The sequence below is a fragment of the Panthera onca genome, chromosome A2 (genome assembly GCF_046562875.1).
Source record: "Panthera onca isolate mPanOnc1 chromosome A2, mPanOnc1 haplotype 2, whole genome shotgun sequence".
NCBI classification, from domain to species: Eukaryota; Metazoa; Chordata; class Mammalia; order Carnivora; family Felidae; genus Panthera; species Panthera onca.
This window is the reverse complement of record NC_138340.1, coordinates 13,467,334-13,490,482: the sequence shown is the minus strand read 5'-3', so window position 1 is coordinate 13,490,482 and position 23,149 is coordinate 13,467,334. Positions and strand designations below refer to the sequence as shown.

The 23,149-nt window shown below is 60.0% G+C and overlaps 1 protein-coding gene and 1 long non-coding RNA gene across 8 annotated transcripts in view; one reads left to right on the top strand and one right to left on the bottom strand.

Annotated features, from left to right (window-relative positions):
* KCNN1 (potassium calcium-activated channel subfamily N member 1) overlaps window positions 1–18,153 on the bottom strand; it is a 33,375-nt gene extending 15,222 nt beyond the window's left edge. The window contains exons 1-5 of one of the 7 annotated variants that reach the window (XM_081792180.1): window positions 18,047–18,153; window positions 14,808–14,922; window positions 3,932–4,414; window positions 3,093–3,188; window positions 136–554 (exon numbers count right to left, since the gene is read on the bottom strand). In XM_081792180.1, coding sequence (XP_081648306.1) covers window positions 136–554; window positions 3,093–3,188; window positions 3,932–4,333 — 917 coding nt within the window. In that variant the 5' untranslated portion in view covers window positions 4,334–4,414; window positions 14,808–14,922; window positions 18,047–18,153. Of the gene's footprint in view, window positions 1–135; window positions 555–3,092; window positions 3,189–3,931; window positions 4,415–4,853; window positions 5,072–8,888; window positions 9,155–14,807; window positions 14,923–16,935; window positions 17,094–18,046 lie in introns of those variants that run through there. The other 6 variants (XM_081792181.1, XM_081792183.1, XR_014136517.1 and 3 more) reach the window with 6 other exon arrangements.
* Window positions 1–23,149, top strand: part of LOC145713446 (uncharacterized) — a 222,069-nt gene that overhangs the window by 45,245 nt on the left and 153,675 nt on the right. The window lies entirely within an intron of this gene.

Sequence of the window (23,149 nt, the reverse complement as noted above, 5' to 3'; positions counted from 1 at the left end):
TTGAAGGACGGCACTGAGGCCAGGAACTGGGGGGGGGGGGGGGTATCATGTGGGTCAGGGGCTGTGATGGCCAGGGGAGCCCTGGGTCCCCGGAGCCGCGGGAGGGCACGGTGGGCCCCGGGGCCGGGGGCGTACCTCTCACAGACCCGCACCGTCCAGGCGGCGACGATCCAGGAGGAGATGCTGAAGACGAGCAGCACGGTGCCCGGGCAGATGGTCATGAGTGTCTTCATGACAAAGCGTGTGTTGAAGGTGACCTTGTTGAGGGCGCCGATGCTGCGGCTGGAGGCATCTGTGAATATCTTGCTGTGCAGCAGCATGACGCGGCCCAACAGGTAGAGGCGCAGGAACATGGGGACAGACAGCAGCACGTCCACGTCAGCCTCGGCTGCCGACGGCGCGTACGTGAAGGCCAGCCGCGCCGTCCACGTGAAGCGGTAGTGACCCGGCACCGGGTGGATGGCGCACACGGCCAGCTCCAGAGAGATGAGGAAGACGCGCTCGCATGTCATGGCGATGCGCCAGTCATCCGCCCCGTTGTCCACCATGAACAGCTGCGGGGGGCGGGGCGGGGGGGGGGGGACAGGCGGCGGTGGGTGTCAGACTCGTGCCCGTGCCCCCTCAGGGAGGACCCCCCCCCTTCCCCCCCCCAGCCCTCGAACCCCTGGCTTGGCTTTTATGAGAAACACAGCCTCAGACGCGAAACTCCCTAGCTCTCGGGGTCAGCCACGATTCAAATTAAATGTGGGACGGGTGTTTCCCAAAGAAGAAAACACGGGGTTACCAAGGGCCTAGCAATCTCGTCCCCGGGGACACAGGCAAGAGAAATGAAAACGAGCACTGGAAAAAAAAAACAAAAACAAAACATACAAAACAAAACAAAACAAAAGAAAAAACCAGCATTGGGACAAATCCTTGCACGCAAACAATTAACCCAAAGCGGAAACCACCCAAGCGTCCGTCAATGAATGAATGGGATCCTTCCAAACAATGGGGTATTATTCGGCCGTCAAGAGGAAGGGGCTCTGACACACGCTGCCATGTGGCAGAACCTCGAAAACATGCCGAGTCGAAGAACACAGGCACCAAAGGCCACCACCCAGAGCCGAGGGGACAACGCTGCCACCCCAGTGGGCTCGGAAACCGCGGCACTGAGCGCTCAGAACGCAGAGAATTTGCCTTGGGAGCTCTTTGACTTGCTCAGCATCTGCCAACTTTCCTTCTTTCAGATTTCCCTTCTGGAACAGGAAGGCCTATCCTACGCCTGTCCCACCCCTGCATCTTGGGAGACGGTGATTTGTCCGGCTCTCGGCTGGAGAATGAGGGGCACCTCAGTCTCACCCGTATCTGATACATGGATCTGGGAGTTGGTGCCGGAATGCCTTAAGACTTTGGGGCAGGTGGGAAGTTGTGAATGCATTTTGCATGGGAGGAGGACATGAATTTGGGGGATGGGCCCGAGGCTGAAATGTTCTGGACTGACTTGTGTCCCCTCAAAACTCATAAATTGAAGCCCTAACTCCCATTGTGACTGTATTTGGAGAGAGACACCCCCCCCCCCGCCGCTTTTTTTTTTTTTTAAGCAGGCTCCATGCCCAGTGTGGGGCTCGAACTCACGACCCTGAGATTGCGACCTGAGCTGAAATCAAGAGTCAGACATTGAACCAACTGAGCCACCCAGGTGTCCCTGGAGAGAGGGTCTTTAACGGAGTAATTAAGGTTAGGGGCGCCTGGGTGGCTCAGTCAGTTAAGCGTCCGACTCTCGATTTCAGCCCAGGTCACGGTCTCACCGTTCGCGGGTTTGAGCCCCCATCAGGCTCTGCTCCGACAGCGTAGGGCCTGCTTGGGATTCTCTCTCTCCCTCTCTGCCCCTCTCTTGCTCACCCTCTTTCTCTCTCTCTCTCTCAAAATTAATAAATAAACATTAAAAAAATCAAGGAAGTAATTAAGGTTAAATGAGGTCATAAGGGTGGAACCCTGCTCCCACAGGACCGGTGTCCTCGTAAGAAGAGGCGACTCCAGGGACGCGCGCACACAGAGGAAGCCGAGAGGACACAGGGGGGAGAAGGCAGCCGTCTGCAAGTGGAGGAAAGGGGCCTCAGCAGAAACCGACCCTGCCAGCACCTGATCTTGGACTTCCAGCCCCAGCACCCTGAGAACACATTTCCTGCCGTCTCAGCCCCTCGGCTGTGGTGCTCTGTTAAAGCAGCCGGGAGCACCCTCACACAGTGCTTCGGTCTTTTAGTGGTTGAATCACATCCCACTGTGTGGGCACACGACATTTTGTTGGTCCATACACCGGGGATCTGGGTTGTTTCCACTTGGTGGTACCCGCGAATAGGGCTGCTAGGTGCATGCGTATACGAGTTGCGTGTGGATGTAGGCGGTGTAGGTTTTCATTTCTCTTGGATGCCCCCGGGGATCTCTGCAGGTGGATCAACCCAGGCAGGGATTTTCCTCCACCCACCTCCCGTCAGACCACGGCTCCTTCAGGCCAGGGGTCCGGGGCCAGAGTCGGGAGCCAGATCTGACACCCTCTGGCATCCCCAGGCCCCGGTGCCAACCCCGGGTGACATCTGCCTGCTGTGACAGGCTGTGACGCACGCCCTGAGCTGGGCTCTCCGGGGTCCATCGAGGTTTCAGTGAACTCCCGAAACAGGAGAACAGCCTCCCTGGCACGTAACAAATCTTTCAAATGCAGGGTCTAACCGAATAGGAACAGAAGGCTGGGGTCACAAACACTGGCTTCCAAGGCTGCAAAACCTCGGAAGACCCCCAGGGCTGCGAAGATGACTTATGTGTGCCAGACCCCAGCTCAGCTCTGGCTCCCTCGTTGTCCTCTCCGCCCCCCCACCCCCACCCCCCCTCCCAATAACCAATGAAAAATAAAACATAGACAAGTATTCTAAAGAAATTTAGAGTGATCTAAAGGGCATGTCTTCAGAGAGGTCTTTTTTTTTTTTTTTTTTTTTTCTATAAAGAGGCTACTGGTCCTTTCATGTTTTAGGGGGCTGGGGTCCCAGGTGGCTGGTACGGGGAGGGGTCTCTGGGGGCACGGAGAGGGGAACTGCCCCGGCCAGCCCGCCACTGACCTGGATCTCCCTGGCGTGGTAGAGGACCACCAGGCCCAGCAGGATGACCGTGGAGAGGCTGATGAGGCATTTCAGTGCAAACGAGTATAGGGACTCCTGGGCGGAGAGAGAGAGGGCAGGAGGACAAGGGCGCTGGGGGGTGGGTGGCCCTCCTGACCCCCCCCCCACCTGGGCTCCCCCCTTCAGGAAGGAATGCTCCTGTCCCTTTCTCCTCAGGCCTGGGTCGATGGCAACGCCGGCCTATACTTCAGAGTTGATAAGGCCTGGCCTCCTAAAGGCCCAGCATGTCACAGCTGATAAGGCCTGGCCTCACGTAGGCACTTCACCGTTTAGAAGGCCTCGCCGCATCCCCCGGCGGCATTTCACAGTCTACCGGCGGACGTGCCCCGATCTCTCTCTCTCGGTCCTCACACACCCTTGGGTGGCACGAGGGGGCGTGCAGCCATAGCTGCAGCCCAGCCCGATCACTCTCAGGAGGAGAAGCTCTTTCCGGGCTCTGAGGCCCAGGCCTTCGCTGGGGCTCTCCTGTCCTAGGCCTGGACTGGGGGGCAGCCGCCACCCCCCCCCCCCCGCCCTTAAGCCAGGGTGTGGCCTCTTGGTGCAGGGCAGAAGGAATGGGCTGGAGCCTAACTCCCCCACGTACAGCCCACCTGCAACCCCCACAAGGTAGACACAGTGGGAGGCCCAGTACCCACCCCCTGCCCTGCCTCCAGGACCCCCGCCCCCCTACTTCTCCAGCATCTTCCACCTGCTCCTCCTGGGGCCACGCCCCAGGGGCAGCGAGGAGCCACGTGGGCCCACAGGGCCCTCCCTGCGCCAAGGGGAAAGGCCACGCCTACCTTGGTGTAGACCCCCCAGGACAGCTCCGTCTCGGTCACCATGACGACAATGCCAAACATGGCGAAGATGAGGGCGTAGTCACTGAGGCGCTTCCGCTTCTCGAAGAGCGCCCGCCGGTGGCCCAGGCGGTGGCCCACGTTTGGGGTCTTCCCCAAGTCCCTCCTCCTGCCTGCCTCATCCTCTTCATCGTCTTCCTCCTCTTCTTGGTCCTGGGGCTGCCCCCGGGGACTGCCGGGTGAGGGCCGGGCTGGCTCGCTCTTGGCCACCACCACCTGGAGGCCTGGGCCATGTGGGGGCTGGGGGGGGTGGCCGGCCTCGGGCTCCGAAGGGTCTCTGCCCAGGGCACCCAGCCCGCTGCCCAGCGGCCGCCCCCCACAGCCATTGTGGCTGTGGCTGTTCATGACTATGTGGGTGCCGGGGTTGGGCTCGCCGTAGGCCACCCGGGGCCCGGCATGGCTCGGTGACTGTGCTCCTGTGCCGACCTGAGGGGCACGAGGGACACAGTCAGGGAAGGGCCTTGCCAACCGACCAGAGGGCAGGGACCCCTGTCACCACCCCAAGACATTTCTGAGGCCCAGGAAGCCCTGAACCCAGACACGTGACTGACACGTGGGTTGGCCATCCGAGAAACACCCAAGTCAGCCTATATTCCTCTCCTGCTCAAAACCCTCCCATGGCTCCCCAGTGCTGCTGCACAAAAACCAAAGACCTCACTGTGGCCAGGAGGCCCTCTGTGGTCTGGCTCCTACCCACCTCAACCCTCTCACTCTTCCAGAGTCATCCTCTTCCAGCCACATAAGCATCCCCATCACCAGATCTTGACAAGCCTGGTCCAGCCTGGGGCCTTTGCACCTGCTGGGCCCTCTGCCTGGAACACCCTCTTATTGAACCTTTGCCCACTGGTTTTCTGTCTCCAAGTACCTAGAACAATGCCCAGCACTCAGCTGACACTCAGCAAACACTTTGGAATGTCTGGAGACAGAATGTGCTGGCAGGTTTGCCTGGGTGGACCAGAGGCCGTGTGTGTGGTCAGGAGGTGGTTCCAACCTGGGCTCGTCTCCTTCTGACCTTCAGGTTCTCGGGCAAGTTAAGCTCACCCTACTGGGCCTCCAATTCCTCCCCTAGAGCTGTCCGAAGGCCTGAACACACGCAAGCATGGGGTATCAGTGTGGGGACACGAGGACCGTGGCTGTGGCTACAGAGACCCCCAGCCCCCTCCTGCCTGCGTGGAAAGGGGGTTTGTGATCTCCAAAGAGACTCCGGGACCAACGTGGCAACCCAGTATTTACCTCTAAGATCCCAGAGTTGATTCTGTAGGGCCTTGTGAGATGTGCTCAGCCTGGCCCTGTGACCCTGGGTCAGCCTCAGTTTCCCCACCAGGCTACCAGAGAGCAGACTGTCTGACCGCCCCGACATCCTGGGATTCTGCCCTTGCGTAGGGCAGTGTCCTCTGGCATCATGTTCGAGAGCAAAGACCCTGAGGACAGTGAGGCTGCCTGGAGTCTCACCTTCTGGGTCCCAACGTGCTAGACCCTCCCCTGTCCCACCCCAACCCACCATCTCTCCCTCCCTCCTGTGTGCCCCCCGTTGCCACTACGAGCTGATGTTTAGCGAACGTCTACAACACGCCAGGCTACGTCCTTCACACGAATTTGCTCCTTGATCCTTGCCAATACCCCCAAGAAGGGGTGCTGCGGTTTGGCCAGTTTTACCGGTGGGGAAACTGAGGCGCTGTGCCGTGAAGGGGCCATGTCCTTCTAGGGCAGATTCTGGACCGGGCTGCTTTGTAAGATTCTCTCAGCAGGAATCAGTGGGGCAGCGACAGGCAGTGGCCAAGTGCTGACCCCCTTTGAAAAGGCCAGCCTGGCATGCACGGCGGGCCCCTGTGGACCAGGCCCGGGAGAGAGGGCTGTGCGCACAGACAGGGTGCCTCTGCGGCCCTGCAACCACACTCTGGTGGTGGTGGGGGGAGGGGGGGTGACAGACACGGAAACTGTCACATAAAGACATGCCAAGATGACACCTTGTCGGGCACCCCCCAGACAGTGTCTGTCCCACTCACCGCATGTCCCCAGATGCTGGTGCCCGCGCACAGTAGGGGCACAAGAAACCTTCCTTTCGTGGCAGAGCGACCTCATGAGTCTTAGAACATGTCCCTTCCCTCGCCCCTCCATCCATTACCTCAACCAGGCCAGGGCCACCTGTGGCCTGACACGTTGGTTTATAAGTCCTGGCCTCACACGGGCTTAGCACTTCACGGTTTCTATGAGCTGGTCTGCACGCCCCGTACTTCATGGTTTATAAGGCTGACCTTGGCCCCGGATCTCTCTCTCCACCTTCACGAACACTCAGGGGCCTTGCTACTCCCGGGCGAGGGCCCCTGCTCACCACCTGAAGGGCCATCAGCTGGCAGGTGGGGCCGGGAGCCTGTCACCAGGAGACACACAGCGATCGCAGACCCTGCTCTCTCCCAGGGGGTGAGGAAACCCCAGGCATCGCTCCTACCATGCCTCCTGAAAGCGCAGGGGGTCCTCACCCAGGGCTCGGGGGCACAGGCAGGAGAGGCGAGTGGCCTGGCAGACAGAGCCTGGAGGGGGTGGGGGTGTTGCAAACGACCTTCCGAAACGCACTTACGAAGATACAATTTGGGGATGTGACTCAGCCGCCCGACGCATAGGCCAAATTCAGCCGTGTGTCGGCCATGCTCCTCCTTGCCTGGCAGCCTCGTCCTAAGGTGCCCTGGGCAGGGAGGGGTTGGGGGGATGGGTACAGGTGGCTTCTGGGAGGGAGAGAGGTGGAGGGCCTTCCTGTGGCCCATCACCTTAACGTGCCCATAGCGCTTGCTGTGGGCTTATTGGGCTCTTTGTCAGAATTATCATGTTTAACCTCTGTTGCCACTAAGTGAGGCAGGCGGCATTCCCGTTCCCATTTTACAGATGGGAGACAAGGCTCAGGGAGGTTTAGCACCTTGCCCAAGGTCACAAAGTCAGGAAGGGAGCAGAGACGAAGTCAGTGCCATCTGGGGGGGGCAGAGGGTGGTGGGATGTGCCAAGTTCCCTCTTGACAAGCCTTCTGGGAAGGGAGTCAGCCAAGCCCTGCCCTTGAGGGGCCACAGAGCTCAGGACACAGGCACGGTGGGTGTCTGACCCTTCCTGTGACCTCAGAAGAAACAGGACAGAGTGGCCTGCCTGAGATTCCACAGAAGGGGGCAGCTGGTTTCTGCGGTTCGGGTGAGACCGGGGGGGCCCTGGGAGACAAGAGACCCAACCCCTTCCCAGGTATACCTTCCCCTCCCCCACTGCAATTAGGATCAAAGCTGGGGTCCCTGGAACCCTCAGAGATTCCCAAAGAACCAGGAGCCTCTCTAAAACTCTGGCCAAGGTTTGGATGTCTGTGAAAGGGTGTATTTTTCTGGGTGAAGGCCCTGGGTTCACCAGTGAGTTCTAAAAAGTTAGAAACACCTCGTGGGCTGCATCTGGTTCGGAAGGTCCCTAGAATTGCCAAAATTACCTAATGTGTCTGGGGCATGAGCCCTCTGTTCACTGAAGGCTGGCATGGGAGGATGAGCCGAACCCCCCCACCTTTCACACCACCCCAAGAGACACTGTGGGAACCCAGCGGGCCACCCACGGCAGGGGGCGCCCAGGAGGACTCGAGGAGTGGGAGAACGCAGGCAGGTGGCAGGAAGCAGGGCGGCTGGCTTCTCCAAGCTTTTCTACTCAACAGAAAGACAAAGAAACTGGCCAGACCCCCCCAAGGTCCTCGAGTGAGCCCTTTTACAAATGACAAAGTTGGTGCAGCGGCTGCCTGGGAGGGACCCTTGGGTGTCCCAGCCAGGATGAAGTCACTGCCCCCTCCTCAGCTGCCTGCCTCTTCAGTGAAAGGATGTCTCGGTGCCCGCCCCCCGCCCCCCCCCCCCCCCAGCAGGTTGGTGGCCAAAATGGAAGTGAGATCTCACATGGAAAATGCTTAGCATGTGGCCGTGGGTACATCTGAGGAGGTGCTGCTGCCCATCCTTCGGAGCTGGACCAGAAGGGGCCTATCTCCAAAGCAGAGCCCCCCCTTGCGGTGAAATGCGGGCACATCCCACCGCTCCCAGGAACCGTGGCCAGGGCAGCACATGGCAGAACCTTCCAGGACGTGTGGGTGAGCTGTGTGGGGTGTGTGTCCCAGTGGAGGGTGCGTAAGGATCCTAAGACAACCCACCCACCAGCACTGTTTGCACCCTAGCTCTGCAGGGTGGATGGCATCCACTTGCCCTCCCACCCCTGGGCAGCCCAGGAGTGGGTACAGTAAGGCAGGCGCTGACTGCCCAATTCCCTTGGGCGCCCCCCCCAACCCCCACCCCCATCACCACCAGTCAGGAACCTGCCAGCGCTCAGCAGGGTGCAATTAGCCTGCTCTGCCCTCCTCGGGGCTGCCTCCACCAGCGCCCTCCAAGCTGACCCCTCTCCATCAGCGTCTCCCATTTGGCTCCCAGCCTCCAGCACTCACATCTGCAGCCTGCCCTCCAGGACAGCCAAGGCAGTGCCCTGTGTAGGGTACCCGAACCTCTGTCCGGGGACAGCTAAGAGACCTAGCTCCTTGGCCCCTGCATTAGGGCGACCCTAACGGCAGTATCTGGGAGCCAGTGGTGAGGGTCTCCTCCCTCCCGTTCCCAAGTAAGTCCCAGGTCACTGCCTTCACCCCAAGAGCTCCCCCCACCGTATGTATGGAGTTTAGAGACTCACTGCTGTACCCCGGCCAAAGTGAACCCAGTACCTCCCCCCTCCGGCATTGGGGGTCCGCGAATCTCCACTCGCTCAGGCAGTGCACAGACACACATTCCCTTCCTCTCCGTGTCCCCTGGGTTCCGGATCCTTCGGAGACCCTCCGTCCTGGCCCCTGTCCCAAACCGCGTCCCCCCTCCAGGACGTGCCTCCCTCTTTGGGCGCTCCGGTCCGTCCCACCCGGTACCTGCAGGGCTCGGCTCCCGTGGGCAGAAGAAGCTGGAGGGGAGAGGGTCCCGCGCGGCCGCAGACCCTCGCGTGGGGGCCGGGGCCGGGGCCGCGGACGGGGCGGGCAGCGGCCGGCGGGCGTGGGGCCCGGAGGCGGCCGGGCCGGGGGCGGCGGCGGGTGCATCCCCCGCCGCCCTGTCCACGGGCCCGGCCGGGGGCGAGCGCCCGCCCGGGCCGGGAGAGGAGGGGGCGGTGCGACGCGGACGGCGCCGCCGATTGGTCGAGCCCGGGTTGGCACCGCCCCCGGCGACCCCGCAAGCTCCGCCTACATTTAAAGATCCCACATTCCCGGGCGCCCCCTTCGGCCCCCAGCGCTCAGCTGGTCCTCAAACTCGCTCTCTGGCTGGGCGCAATGGAGGGGACCTTACTTAGCGAAGCGACAACTCCGGTCCCCGACAGGTCTCGAGAACTCCTAGCCGCCCCCTTTCTAAAATCGGGTCTTCCAACTCCAACCCTCCTTCAACCCCTCAAATACACGCATTTGCTGAGGGGATAACTTTGCAAAGCGACTGGACACCTCCGTCCTGAAACTACCTCCTCAGATGTCCTGTTTGCAGGATGTTGCCACGTGGAGGGTGCCTAGGACCCCGACGTGGGGGCTTCCAGGAGCTGAGGGGGTGCCTGCTAGGGCCATAGGTTCAAGGCCACCATCTTCGGGACTGAGCCCCCACCCCCATTTCTAACCCTTATCACCAATGCCAGGAAGACAGGCCAGCAGAAGCCTGCTTTGGGGCTGTCCAAAACCAAGCTCCTTTCTGGCACAGAGGGCGTGCTTGGGCGACTCATTCATTCAGCCTTGGGGACAGGGAGGTGGGGAGCCCTTTCCTCCTCCTCCCCCAGGCCTCCTAACTACCTAGGCCTCACCCTGTCCCAGCCTGGCTGGGGGTGACTGAGTCCAGCTTTAACACACACACACACACACACACACACACACACACACACACACACCATCTCTCTCCCAGTGTTTTCTTCCTAGCTCTGAGCTTGGGACAGGGTCAGGACATCTGATTGCTCGTCACTGCCTGCGGGCAGCTGATCTGTTTCCTCTGTGGTGTCCAGAAAATAGCTGGGCCGAATGAATGAATGAGTGGACGGCTGCCTGGGCAGGGGGTGGCCTCATGGGCCAGTGATGAGGCTGAGCAGAGCCAGGTGATGGCCTGGGGTCTGCAGACAGGTCTTCGGTTTCTCATCCCAGCCTCTTGGGGACACCCTGGAGAAGGCCTGGCTGTGGTGGCAGAGGAGGCCTGGGGACCACTCATGCCCTCCCATGTCCACAGGGATGCCAGGAGAGGGGACCCTAAATGGATGCATTCTCAGCCATGCTCGAAGAGCAGCCATCCCCTCTCCATCCCCCCATCCACTCACCAGGCCCCCACTCCAGGCCTGCATGGCCTGCTGAGGGCTCTTTCTAAAGCACAGTCGTGATGGAGCCACCCACATCTCCCTCAGGACCGGGCACACATCCCTGTATGGCATTCAGTGCCCCAGCCCCTGACAACAGAGCCTGCCCCTGTGCGGGTCCCTGCCCCATAAGAAGCATTCACACTGTGCCCACCGGCTGACTCCAGCCTGTGCAGACTTCTGTGGAGTCCTTGCGGCATCTGATGCTTTTTGAATATGTCAACCTCCAGATACTCACAAAAGCACGAGCCACAGACCCTGGAGGCTCTGCCAGGCCTCCCACCCTGAACAGGCCCTGCAGGCTCTATACCCACCTTCTCTCTCTGGAAAGATCCCTCTTTCCCCTTTGGGCTCATCTGCCCTGAGGGGTCAGAGACCCCCTCGAAGGGGCTGAACTTAGAATGGGGGGGCCTGGTGAACGATCACCATCCACCCGTGTCTGCCTTGCTGCCTGCTTGAACCTCACCCCTCAGAGACGAGGCTGGCAGAGGTGGCTAGGGGTCAGGGGTGGATGGAGGTGGGGCTGTGGGTGGGCATCACCTGAGATTCCATTCCAGATGGAGCCTCTTATCAGCCCATGGCTGGCTGGAAGAGACCTGAGGAGCCTCCAAACGAACCTGTCAGTTGGGATGCCCCAGGACTCACACTCCCAGGAAATGGCCGATCAAACAGGCAGGGGTTGGGGTGGTGGCTGAACAGGAAGCCCCTCTTCCAGGAGCCTGAGGGCTGGGCCACAAGTCTAGGTCCGGATGCAAGAGACCTGGGAGAGGTCTCCCAGGGGCTGAGGGACCCACAGGCTGCCTGAGTAGGGAAGGACTCAAGCCCGCAGGTGTGCATCCACAGAAATCTCAGACCCATCCTGGGTCTAACAGATAGATGCCCAGAAGGAGGCTAGACCCTGAGTCCCCCATAAGTGTGGAGATGGCAGAGTGGGGAATGTATTCACTCATTCGCTCATTCATTCATTCACTCACATATTCATCCATTCATTCATTCATTCACTCATTCATTCATTCATTCACATAGCCACCAAGCCCCTTTTCTGAGTCTGTTGCTGGGAATGCAGAAGCAGAGATACAAACCTATCCTTCGTGGAGCTGCATTTCTAGAACTCTAGGCACAACCCTCTCCAAATAAAGGGACCAGTAAGAATTCTAGATACACAAAAGTATTAGGAAAAGATCCAATGAAGTTGAGAAAAATATGAATGGGGATGGGGAGACTTGGAGGTGGTCATGGGAGGCCTCCTGGAAGGGGGGACATTCAAAAGGGGTCAAGGGGCAGGCCCTCGAAGAGCTAGAAGGGTGCATCGGGTAGAGGACACTGCAAGGATCAAGACGTTGAGGTGGGCAATGTTTGAGGAAGGGAAGGGAGACCTGTGTGGCTAGAGGGAAGGGGCAAAGGGATGGGGCAAGCCAGAGGCTGGCAGGGGTTCCACCTGCAGGGTTGAGTGTGCGAGGCCTCAGCAGACTGGGAGTCATGGGGGGTTAAGCCCCTTAGGGCCCTGTGAATTGTAGGGGCAGGAAGGGGGACAGGAAGGCCCAAGGGAGCTGGAGTGTGTGTCTCGGAGGGCTTATTCCTGGGCTCTCTGGGATTCGGGGACTTAGAGAAGCTTCATTCATTCTATCAGTGTTTCTTGAGCGCCTCCCATATACAAGGCATGGACCCGAAGTGGAGATACCATGGTGAGGACACAAAAAAGTCCCCTGAACTCGTGTTTTCAGCAGGCAAGATCAGATCTTGAGACACTGAGTAAATACAAGTGACCCTTGCAGATGGTCCCCGGGGGAAATGAGGCCAGGGAGGGGTACAGAGGAGCTAAGCCTGGCAGCCCCGGGTCCTCCCCATGGGCAGCCCGCCTAATCCTTGCTCTGGAGGAGGAGCTGGGAGTCTGGGGGTGACAGGCAGGCAGGGAACCAGCATTATCGGAAGCACAGACTCCCCACAAAGCAGCCTCTGGCCTGGGAGCCCCTGTCACACCCACCAGGGGATCCCCGCCGCCTCCCCCCACCCCCCCCCCACCCCCGGGGCTGTCTCCTCCATTCAGCTGGCGGCAGCCTCCCTATTCCAGGCACCAGCGTCCCCTCCCTTCTCACACTCAGGCTGGAAGGCTCCAGCCTAACTCTTCCTTTCCGGCCACCCCCACATCTAATGGGACCCCAGGTCTGCCCATCCTTGTCCCTAAATTCACTCGGTCCCCATCCCTGCAGCCACTGCTTCACCAGAGGCCCTGGGGGCAAAGGCGTGACTGCAGTAGGGTATTCTGCTTGTGGCCATACTAGTTTGGAGAGTATTCCCCCCCAAATTCCAGTCCACCCAGGACCTCAGAATGTGACCTTATTTGGAAACAGGGTCTTTGCAGACAGTGAAATTAACGTGAGGTCATACTAGACGAGGGCGGGCCTTAACCCAATGACCAGCGTCCTTCTCCGACGGCCACGTGAAGACAGATACAGGGACTGGAGTGATGTGGCCATAGGCCAAGGGACACATGAAGCCCCCCCAGGAAGGGGAAGAGACAAAAAGAAGGATCCTCCCCTAGACCCTCCAGAGGGAATGTGGCCCTGCCGATGCCTGGATCTCAGGCTCTGGCCTCCAGAACTGCGAGATGCGACATCTCTGTTGTTCTCAGGTCAAAGTCATACAGTGGTCACAGGCAAGGCACATCCCTCGTTGAGCCTCAGTTTCTTCAGCGGGGCAGTGGGGCCCTCCGAGGGCAGTGAGAGGAGCTGGGGATCCAATCCCCCTCAGATGTGCTAGGCACACAGCAAGCGCTCACTGGATGCTCCCGGTTGCTACTAGCCTGATCGGGACCTGAACCATTTCAAGTGCCTTCCTGACTTCTCTGGCTCCCGTCCAGGCTCTGCCAGGCGCCCCCGAGGGATATTTCCTTGCTAAAATCTCATTATGTTGCTTCTAATTCTGAATGCTCAGTGGCTCCCCATGGCCCTCGTGGCATCTGTACAATTTGACCCTCAGCACAACTCCAGTTGGGCACCAGCAAAGACCTACTTGCCCGACCAGACCCAGCTCAAAGAGCAAGAAGAACACCTCCTCCAGGATGCCTTCCCAGATTTCCCAGAGCACAACAAATCTCTCCCTCCTCCCTGTGGTTCCTCAGCATTGGGCAGAAAACTGGCCACACACAGTCCATCCTCCACGCCCAGCTTAGTCCCAGAATCTGCCCACTTCTCTTCGTCTCTGCCTCTATCCAGTCCTGGCTGAGCTCACTCTACCCAGTTGCCTCCTGGGCTCCCCTCCAGCCTTCTGCCGCTTCCACTCTTGCCCCACCAGTCCCTGCTCTCCACAGTAGTCACAGAGGCTTTTGAAAATCACAAACCAGACCCTGTCCCTCTCTGCTCACACACTCTCCATGGTTCCCCACGGCTCTGCAGTCTATTCCTTGACCTCAGCCCCTGCCTGCAGATCCCTCGGTCTTCCTCTTCCTCCTCTCTCCCCCTCGCTCATTCTGTTCCAGTCACAGCAGCCTCCTCACTGTTCCTCAAACGTGCCAACCTCATTTCTGCCTCAGGACCCTTGCACTTGCTGTCCCTGCTGCCAAGTATGCCGTTCTCCCAACTGCCACCTGGCTGGCTCCTCCTCCCGCCTTCTGTCCCCCCTCCAGGAGCCTCCCTCTCCCCGGGTCGTTCTCTCATACATCATTGCGAGGGGCCCCTGGATGGCTCAGTCGGTTGAGCATCCAGCTCGATTTTGGCTCAGGCCATGATTCCACACACAGTTCGTGAGACCAAGCCCCGCACTGGGCTCTGAGCTAACAGCAAGGAGCCTGCTTGAGATTCTCTCCCTCTCTCTCTGCCTTTCCCCCACTCATTCATTCTCTCTCTCTCTCTCTCTCTCTCTCTCTCTCTCTCTCAAAATAAATGAATAAACTTAAAAAAAAAAAAAGAAAAAAGGATCACTGTGTTCTATTTCCCTCCCAGTATGTCTCAAGGGCTGATCTGGGCCTGCCTCAGCCCCTGCCGTGTCCCCAGCACCCAGCCCAGGGCACACAGTACCTGTTCGGTGTTTGCTGACTGATTAAACCGACCATACATATTTAGAACCGTTGCCTCCATTTTCTCCATACCCTGCCCCCATTGGCAGCTCACTGCTGACCCTGAAATGTCAGCCAATGTTTGCAGGGGACAGAGGAGTAAAGGAGCTACTCCCTAAAAGCTGTCTCCGGGAGCGAGACCACAGAATCTGGGTGGCGGACCAGGGGTGGGGGACCTTCCAACCTGGCTCATCTCCTCCCTTCTGGCTGTGTGACACAGAGCGGGTTCCCCACCACCAGCGACTGGAGAAAATGGGCAGTGACTCTCTGGGGGCTCTAGAAAGCACAGCTGTTGTGGTGGTGGTTATTGCACTGTTGGTCTGACGTCAGAGGTTGGCGCTTTTTTCTTACGTCGCCAGATTGTCCACGTAGCTCCCGGGCCACCCTTACTCCCAAATATGACCCAGACCTGGATTCACTCACCCTGGTGTGCAGGGGTCTCCCGGATGAGCCGCCACCAAAGGGCCTGTCCCCTTCAGTCCTGCTGGATTACCACCTGGCTGGCAGGGGGCTGAGCTGCCTTTCTTCTCCCCTTGACCTGTAAGGACCAGACACGGGTAAGGGGTAGAGGCAGGGCCCCAGGAGGGTGGCGTGTAGGTACCTCCCACACTGCAATGGTTTTTAGAGTAGACCTGTCTTCTTTTTTTTTTTTTTTTTTTTCAACGTTTTTTTAATTTATTTTTGGGACAGAGAGAGACAGAGCATGAACGGGGGAGGGGCAGAGAGAGAGGGAGACACAGAATCGGAAACAGGCTCCAGGCTCCGAGCCATCGGCCCGGAGCCTGACGCGGGGCTCGAACTCACGGACCGCGAGATCGTGACCTGGCTGAAGTCGGACGCTTAACCGACGGCGCCACCCAGGCGCCCCTAGAGTAGACCTGTCTTCTAACTAGCCGAATTACCCTGTGAGCATGAAGGAAGTTTAAGATCAGTTTAAGATCAGTACCCCATACCAGGCCCTCTCCCTGGAGCCCCGCTTCCATCCACTGGAGACTGCACACTAAAGGCTCTACCTGCCTTTCCCCATGCTGTTCCCTGTCCTGCTCCTAGGTTCCCCCCCCCCCCCCCCCCAGTTCCTTCACCACAGGGAGATCTAGGTGGATGAGGCTGGGACAGGCTGCTGTAAGGGTGAAGGAGGTAGGGATCCCTGACTCAGCCAGCTGTATTCTTGGCCACCCCCTGACCCTCACCCTGTCTGCAGCTGCCCTGGGGTAACTCCCTCAAGGAATTCACTCTGTACTGGGCTGTTGCGAAAGCCCCTTGGTACCCATGGAACCCAGGCCCCACTCCGGAGGAGGGGGCGAAAGGGGACACAGAGCAGCCCCGTGGCGGAGAGGGGTGAGGGAGCACGAGCCCAGGATGGAACTGAAGGGGAAACACGGGCTGAGATGGACGTCCCAGCTGCCCTTCCTCTCGCTGGGGATCTGGAGTGGGGCCAGTGGCCACCTGGACGAGTCAGGGGCTGCCTGTTCTAGTCAGGGGGGGCTTTGGATCTGACTCTGGGTCTGGGAGAACAGGGAGATTGTCCAAGGTCACCCAGTGGGTCGGTGCGTCAGAGTGATCACTCTACCAGCTCTGGAAGGACCCCTTGCCCTCCCTCCCCTTCTCCCCTTCACCAGCCAGACTTCCTTTGAGGTCTAAGGCAGCTTGAGGAGGCTGGGGGAAGAAGGACTAGGAGGGACATGAGACCCGGGAACCCGGAGGAGGGAGCCAGTTAGGGGGCTCATCCACTCAGTCGTGTCTGGGCCTCCAGCAGTGTGGAGAGACTTGGAGAAGAGTGTGGTACTCCCCCTACCCAGTTCCAGACAGGGCCCTCAAGCCCCACCCTGACAGTTAAACGCAGGAAACAGAGGGGACCCCGGAGCCCACACCACCAGCTGAGTTCTGGGGTTCCAGAATCTGAGTCCGCCACAAACACAGCTCTGCCTCTGCCCAGCTGGGTGACCTTGGGTAAGTGCTAACCCTCTCTGGGCCTCGGCCCCTTTCCCAGTCAGTGGGGTGGGGGCGGGGGGAGGTGGAGCTTAGGGAAGAGAGCAGAGGAGGAGCTCCCACGCACAGTAGGCTGGCAGGTGGGGGGGGGGGGGTTCCCTTCCACTCTGCAGTGGGCCGGCCGGGGGAATCCCCACCACACTCCGTGAGAGGTGGAAGGACTGAGGGGGAAGGCAGGGGAAGGGAGCAATGGAGCCATCACCGCCCCCCCCCACCCCGCCATTCCCCCACCCCCCACCCCCCACCCCCAGCTAGCGCCTGAGGGTCCCCTGGTCTCCACCTTCTCCTCTGTGGGAGGACGTCTCCGCATTCCAAATTCCGGGAGCGGAAGCCCCCCTCCTCCCAGGGGGATGCTGGGGCGGGGGGGGGGGCGTCTGGAGTGACTCGAGGCTTGGAGTTGGGGGGGGGGGCGGAGATCCCCTCCCTCCCGCACCTCCCCCCTTTGAATTCCGGGAGTCGGGGCAAACCCTGACCGAAACGCCCACCAAGGAGAAGGGGAGCGCCGCTGGGCCCTCCGCCCTGTAAGCGCTCCCACCCCAATGCCCCACTAGTGCCTACTCACCGGCCAGAGACGGCCGCCGCCGCCGGAGCCCCAGCGCCTGGCCCGAGCGCGAAGACAAGTGCACGGCCGGGCAAGGGCGTGTGAGCCGGGAGGGTGTGCGCGCGCCGCCGCAGAGCTGACCCCCTCCCCGCCGACCTGGGCCCCGCCCCGCCTCCCCGGGAGGGGCGCCTACCCGGTGGAGCGAGAGAGGCAGACTGCGGCGGCCACCGTGCGACCCCCCTCTCCCGCTCTGCTTTTCCAGAAAGGGTGTGGGGGGGGGGGGGAATCCCCCTCCCCGCAGGAGTGGAACAGCCAATCTCTAAGAACGCTCAAAGAGCTGGGAGGACCCTCCGCCGCCGCTGGCCCATCACGTTCATTTTACAGATGGGGAAACTGAGACCCAGAGCTGGGGCGCCCCTGGCCGGGGCCCAGCGCCCCAGCAGCATAGAAATGCGGCTGCCCGCCTGTCTCTGGGGGGTCGCTTCCTGGCGTCCGGGTTAGGAATGGAGCCGCGGAGAGAAAGGGAGGCAATTCAGCCCCCCACCTTGAGCGGGCTCTGGGGCCTGGGAGGTCGGGGCGGGGGGCGGGGACCCGGAGGCTTCAGGCAGCTGGTGACGTTGCTGGGGCTGGAAGGTCCCAGTGAGGGAGGGGTACCTCGGGTGGCCATGAAACAAACCACAGAAAACTTCTCTAATGTCATTGTTGGGCTGTGACGTCCCTCTTCTCACCGCACGATTCAGGGACCCCGCTGAACGTGAACAGCCGGGCCCTGGGCCGCGAGATTGTTTGTGAAGGTCACTCTGCCAAATTAGAAGAATGCGGCTCCCGGGGTTAGGGTCACTAGGGGATGGCAGAGGGGGCGCTGCGCAGGGCTCAGCCCCTCCTGTGACCTTGGCCCTGTTCAGGCCCCTCTCTGAGCCTATTTCTTGCTTGCGACTGGACAGCATTCACTTCTGGGGTCCCTCCAGCTCTCCGAGGTCTCTGGGGCTGCCGGCTGTATTTTGCTGTTATCCAATTCCGTCCCCCACCCCCCACCCCAGGAGGAGTGGTGCCCTCCCAGACCACCGTGTTCTCCCTCTCGGCCCCCTGCCCCCCGCAGCCCCACCCACCCAGTCTCCGAACCCCCACCCACCTTCCGCCGTGGCCTGGGATGAGGGGGGTTTCCTCTTGGGAGCCAGGAAGCTTCCATGAGCCTCCATCCTTTTTCTTTTTGGTTGTTTTTTTCCCCCCTCTTTTCTTCCATTCATTCTAAAAATAGCCCTCCCTCTCCAACTCTCCTCCCCCCCGCCCCCCCACGCCGCCGGGCGCCTCCCTTGGAAAGGTAATGCACTCCCCGGGTGGGGTCCCGGAGGCCGGGATTCCGCGGCGCGGGAGGGGCCGCGGGGCGGGGGGGGAATGGAGTGGGGGGCGATTGGGAGCGCACCCCCCCCCCATTGTGTGTGAGATGCTCTCAGAAGGAGCCGCCAGCGTGACCGTGACCGTGTGTGGAGGGAAAGAGAACAAAGGGGCGGGGGACCTCTAGGGTATTCATTGTGGAGGCAGATTGAGGGAGGGCTGGGGGAACCTCAGGGACTCCACCGATGAGGGGTCCCACCCAGTACCTCTGCGGGGATGACTCTCCACGGGCGGGGGGGGGGGGGGGGGGAAGGCTGAGGTCTGCACCTTGGTCGGACACAGGGAGGGTCAAGAGTCAGTAGTGACAGGGTGGCTTCACGGGGGGAGGGGGGAGTCCTCCACCCTTGAACCTGGACATCTGCCCTGCGGAGCCCCCAGAAGGCCCCTCCCACTGCTCCTTGCCTCGCACCCATGGCCTCCCTCCTCCCTTCTCCGTGATGCAACCACAGAATTCCATACTCAGCTATGTGACTGATCCTGTCCCTGTCTACAGAACTAGCACCTTCCTCCTTGAACTCTCCCCCTCTTCCAAGTCCTGAGAGCTCCGGCTCCCACTCCCTTTTGTCTCAGCACTAGGGCTGTCTCCCTAGACCACCCACCACACTCTGGCCTGACTCAACCTCTGTGTTAATGTGTCCAGCCTCGGGCTTTGCATCCGCCCTTCTTTCTGCCAAGATCACCCTTCCCTCACGCCCTATTGTCTTTCAGAGCCCGGTTCAAAGTCACCTCCTGCTCTGGGAACATCCCTCTAGTTTCAGGTCTTCAATTCCTGGTGTGCTGTGTTACTTGTTCACCTTCTGCCTCCCCCAGGGAATGGGGGGTTCTCGGCAACTTGGGCTTGGCTGATGACGGGTGGGCCAACTCTGACCCAGCACCTCCCCAGGAGCTACCCAGCTCCAAAGACAGAGATAGCACCACTGCCCCAGCTAGCCACTCTGGAAAGCACCCCTGGGACGTGGCACAAAAGATCCATCATCTGCTCCTGTAGGGGTGTCACCTTGCACAGGGACACTAAAAACCCCAGGCCCCCAAATGTTCCCCACCAGGGATGGCTTAGCCCGTTTCCAGAATAACATGATGGTTATGGTCCACAGGGACGGAGTTCCAGGCCTGTTGAGAAGCCAGCTCGGAGGCGTGTCTGCTCAGATGGCAAATAAGTATGAAGAGCAAAGCCTGAGGGGAGGAGGGGGCACTGGGAGCAGTGACCTTTCCGCAGCAGTGACCTCAGCAGTGACTGAGGGGAGGGGAGTGACCTTTCCTTTGTTATTAGCTTTTCCATGTTTCATTAGCTTACACTTTTTGAAACCAAGGGGAGGATAAAGGGAAAATCTCTTTGTTGTTGGATATAAAAGCTCAGAGAGGGTATGTGCCCCCCATGGGACAGAAAACGCAGCTGCCAGTGTTGAGAAATCAAACACCCCCCCTCCCATACTTGCCTCCATAAATTTACCTTGAAAGCTTTCAGCAACTACTATCTATATATTTATATGCCCAGAGATTGAGGGTTGAATTCAGAGGTGGGGGGGGGGGGGGGGGATTCCTGGGGTCCCTGAGAATACAGAGCCTTGTGGGTTCTGGGAAAAGGTGATGGGCTGGGGATGAGCAGGGACATGTGGTGTCAGCAGGGCCAGACCCACAGCCATGGACTTGGGGGGGGGGGGGGGCTTGTGGGTGCTGAGGGAGAAAGCGTCGGGATGGGTGAGTGCCCTGTCTTTGCACATTTCACTGCCCGGCCCAGACTACACCTCAGGCTGGTGTTCAAGGCCAGAAGGGTGGGAACTGGCATGGGAAGTGGGGGGACCTGGCATGCAGGACCAGGGGAACCAGCGAGGCAAGAGACAAAGGCATCATCCGAGAGGTTTCAGAAAGTCTCAAAGGACAGGCCGGAATGTGGGGGAAGACAGTAAGGGGGGGGTGCCCGACCACGCACGATTAGGGCTGCCACATAAAATACAGGACACGGAATGGGACATACTTGTAAAAATAAAAAGTATTCGTTGTTTATCTGCAAGTCAAGTTTTACTGGGCGACGTAGTTTTCTTTTTCTAAACCTGGAAACTCTAAGCCCAGATCTTCTGGCCAAGCAAACCTGGGGTTCGTGCGGAGGAGGAGGAGAAGGGGCCCTGGAAGTGTCCGTCCTCTCCCAGTCCATCACGCTGTCGCCGGCGCCGCACATGTTCCCTTCCTAGGCTTTTCTTTGTCCCCCACACGCTGTCCACGTCCCTTAACTGCTCCTCAAGTTTCCCCCTCCCCTCCTCTCTCTTCCTTTGTTGTCCCCCCTCCTTCCACGCCTCCCTCATTACCCCATCCTCCGACTCCTCCTACTCCTCTTGCACCCCTCTCCCCATCTTCCCCAGCCCTTCGCGTTTCCCCCACCTTCTCTGGCACCCACCCTTCCTCCTCGTCCCTCCACCATCCCCCCCCCCCTCCTCCTCCACGGCCCCTCTCTCTGCGCTAACCTCCTCCCCCGGCACCCACCCTCTCCTCTCCTCTGCGAACCCTCCTCCGTCAATCCCCGGGGCGCGCAAGGGGGAACCCCGGCCACCGGCGCCGCGCTCCACGCAGGCGCAGAGCCGCCCGGCTTCCCTGAGGCCGCCGCACCCCTCCCTGCGGCCCGCGCGCCCGGTTGCCAAGGCGACGGCTAGGGCCGGAGCGGGAACCTCCGGAAGACCCCACTCTCTCTCCCTCCCCCGCCACCTCCTCAGCAAACCCCACTCTGGTTTGAGCCGGTTTCCCCACCCCTCCCCCAGTGCGCACTGCGGCGTGTGAGGATTCCCTTGCCCACAGGGCGGGGGTCGGTCGGGCATCGACGCATGCGCGCAGGGCGAGGCTTTCCCTCCCAGACCAGCGCTCGACGGGAAAGCCCTAGCGCGTGAAGCGAGCACCCCCGCGCAGGCGCAGTGAGCGCCCGGCGTCCCCACAGCCCCGCCCGGTTGTCCCGGCAACGCGCGCGGGGAGGGCTGGGAGAGCACGGAACTCCCGTCTCACGCCCCCTCCCGCGCACTGCAGCCGAGTCGGGGATTCCCTGCTGCCCGCGCGCAAGCGCGGGCCTGGGATTCCGCGGGGGCGGGGCCGGAGAAAGAAGGGGCTTTTCCGTGCTAGGGAACAAAGGCTATTACCATATTCCCTTTGTCAGAGGATCGAAGCGGTCCTCTCAGCTCCTGAGTGTTATTTCGTCTCTGGTCCACCGGCCATCCCTCTGCAGGTCCCCAGGAGAGCTTGCCACACGCAGCTCCGATACCTTTCCTACCTTGCTCACAGACCCGCCGTGGCTCCCTGCCTTCCTGCGGTGAAGCCCTATTCTTCAGCCCGGCGTCTGAGGCCCTGAACGCCCAGCTGGTATCTACCTTCTGGTTATTCACCATTGGTCGCTAACCACCACCGCTCCCCTCCCCCCCCCCCCCCCCCCCCCCCAATTCCAGACCACAAAGACCTCAGCGTGCCCACGCAGGAGGCTCCTTTGCAGGAGGCTCCTTTGCCAAGCCTTTCTTCAGGATATGCCCTTCCCAGGCACCATCTCGTTGATTCTCGAGATAGCCTGGGGTTAGATACTGTTTTAGTCCCGTTTTATATAGGAGGAAATTGAAGCTTAGCCCCATTAAGGCCCTGGCCTAAGACAGCAGAGGTAAAAGGCAGAACCCTCTATTTGTGAGGAGACATCTGGGCCCCTCCACCCATTATTTGGCCTTCAACCCTGATTCTGGACCCCACTGCTGTCCCTGCTGGCTCCCTCACAGCCCTGGGTGCCTTCTGGCTATGTGACAGGCAGGTGGCTTCGTTTTCCCATCTGTAAAGGGGATAAATATCTCATGGGGCTGTCCCCAGGCTTCGGTGACATATTACCATGTGCTAGGCCAGGGCCCAGCATCTAGGGGATGTTTCTCACAGCTGGTCTAGTTTGGTGGTGGCTTCCCCACCCTGCTTCCTGGTGCGATTTTCCTCCTTGTCATGGCAACCCCTGCAGGGCGCCCGCTTTCTGTCTCACTTCCCTAGAGCCCACGGGGTCTTCTGGGAATACTTCCTGGATTCCTCACGTCTTCTAGTGGTGGTTTTAGAGTTGGCTCCAGGATCCCCAAACTAAGCCATTGTTCAATATATGTTGGTTAGTTTTATGCCAACCAGCAATTGCTTCAGGAACCTTCCATTTTGCATTTTAGCTGTACCCAATTATTAATGGCACCCCTCCCTTGAACAGGAAAGCTGTGACCTCCAGGCCTTTGCACATGTGGTTCCTTCAGCCTTTTCTGTCCCTGTCTGTGCACAGAATTCATATGCATCCTTCGAGGCCTTCCCTCCATGAAACCCTCATGGCCCCCTTTGGCCCAGCCCTGGATGCCACACAGTTGGGGGGTATGGAGACCAGAAGCCGCAAGGGCAGCCTTGTGGAGGCTGTCACGTGGGTGAGAGCCATAGCAGTGACCTGGTAAATGCTTGGACCCTACCCCTACCCATGGGGGCCCATCTGGCTGCTGCCCTCCCTTTCTGCCAACTTTCCAAGGCCAACTAAGCTCTAGGAAGCCAGAACCAGGAAAAGATCTCACCCAACCCTTCCCAGACATGCAGCCTCTGATGGGACACTTATTCCTACCCAGATCCACCTGCCCGTTCCAGCCTCCAGGCCCTCGCCTGCCTACGGCCCTGCCTATACAATGGGATCTGACTCATCTCCCGCTCAGGACCGCTCTGAAGAAATCCCCCACTGGGAAACCTGCCCATGACTTGACCCAGATGCCTCCCCTGTTGGAGTAACACCAGAGCAGCCAGCATTTCCTGACCCCCGAGCACAGTATGTGACCTGACTGCTGACTCTGAACCAGAACCTCAGGATGCTAACACATCG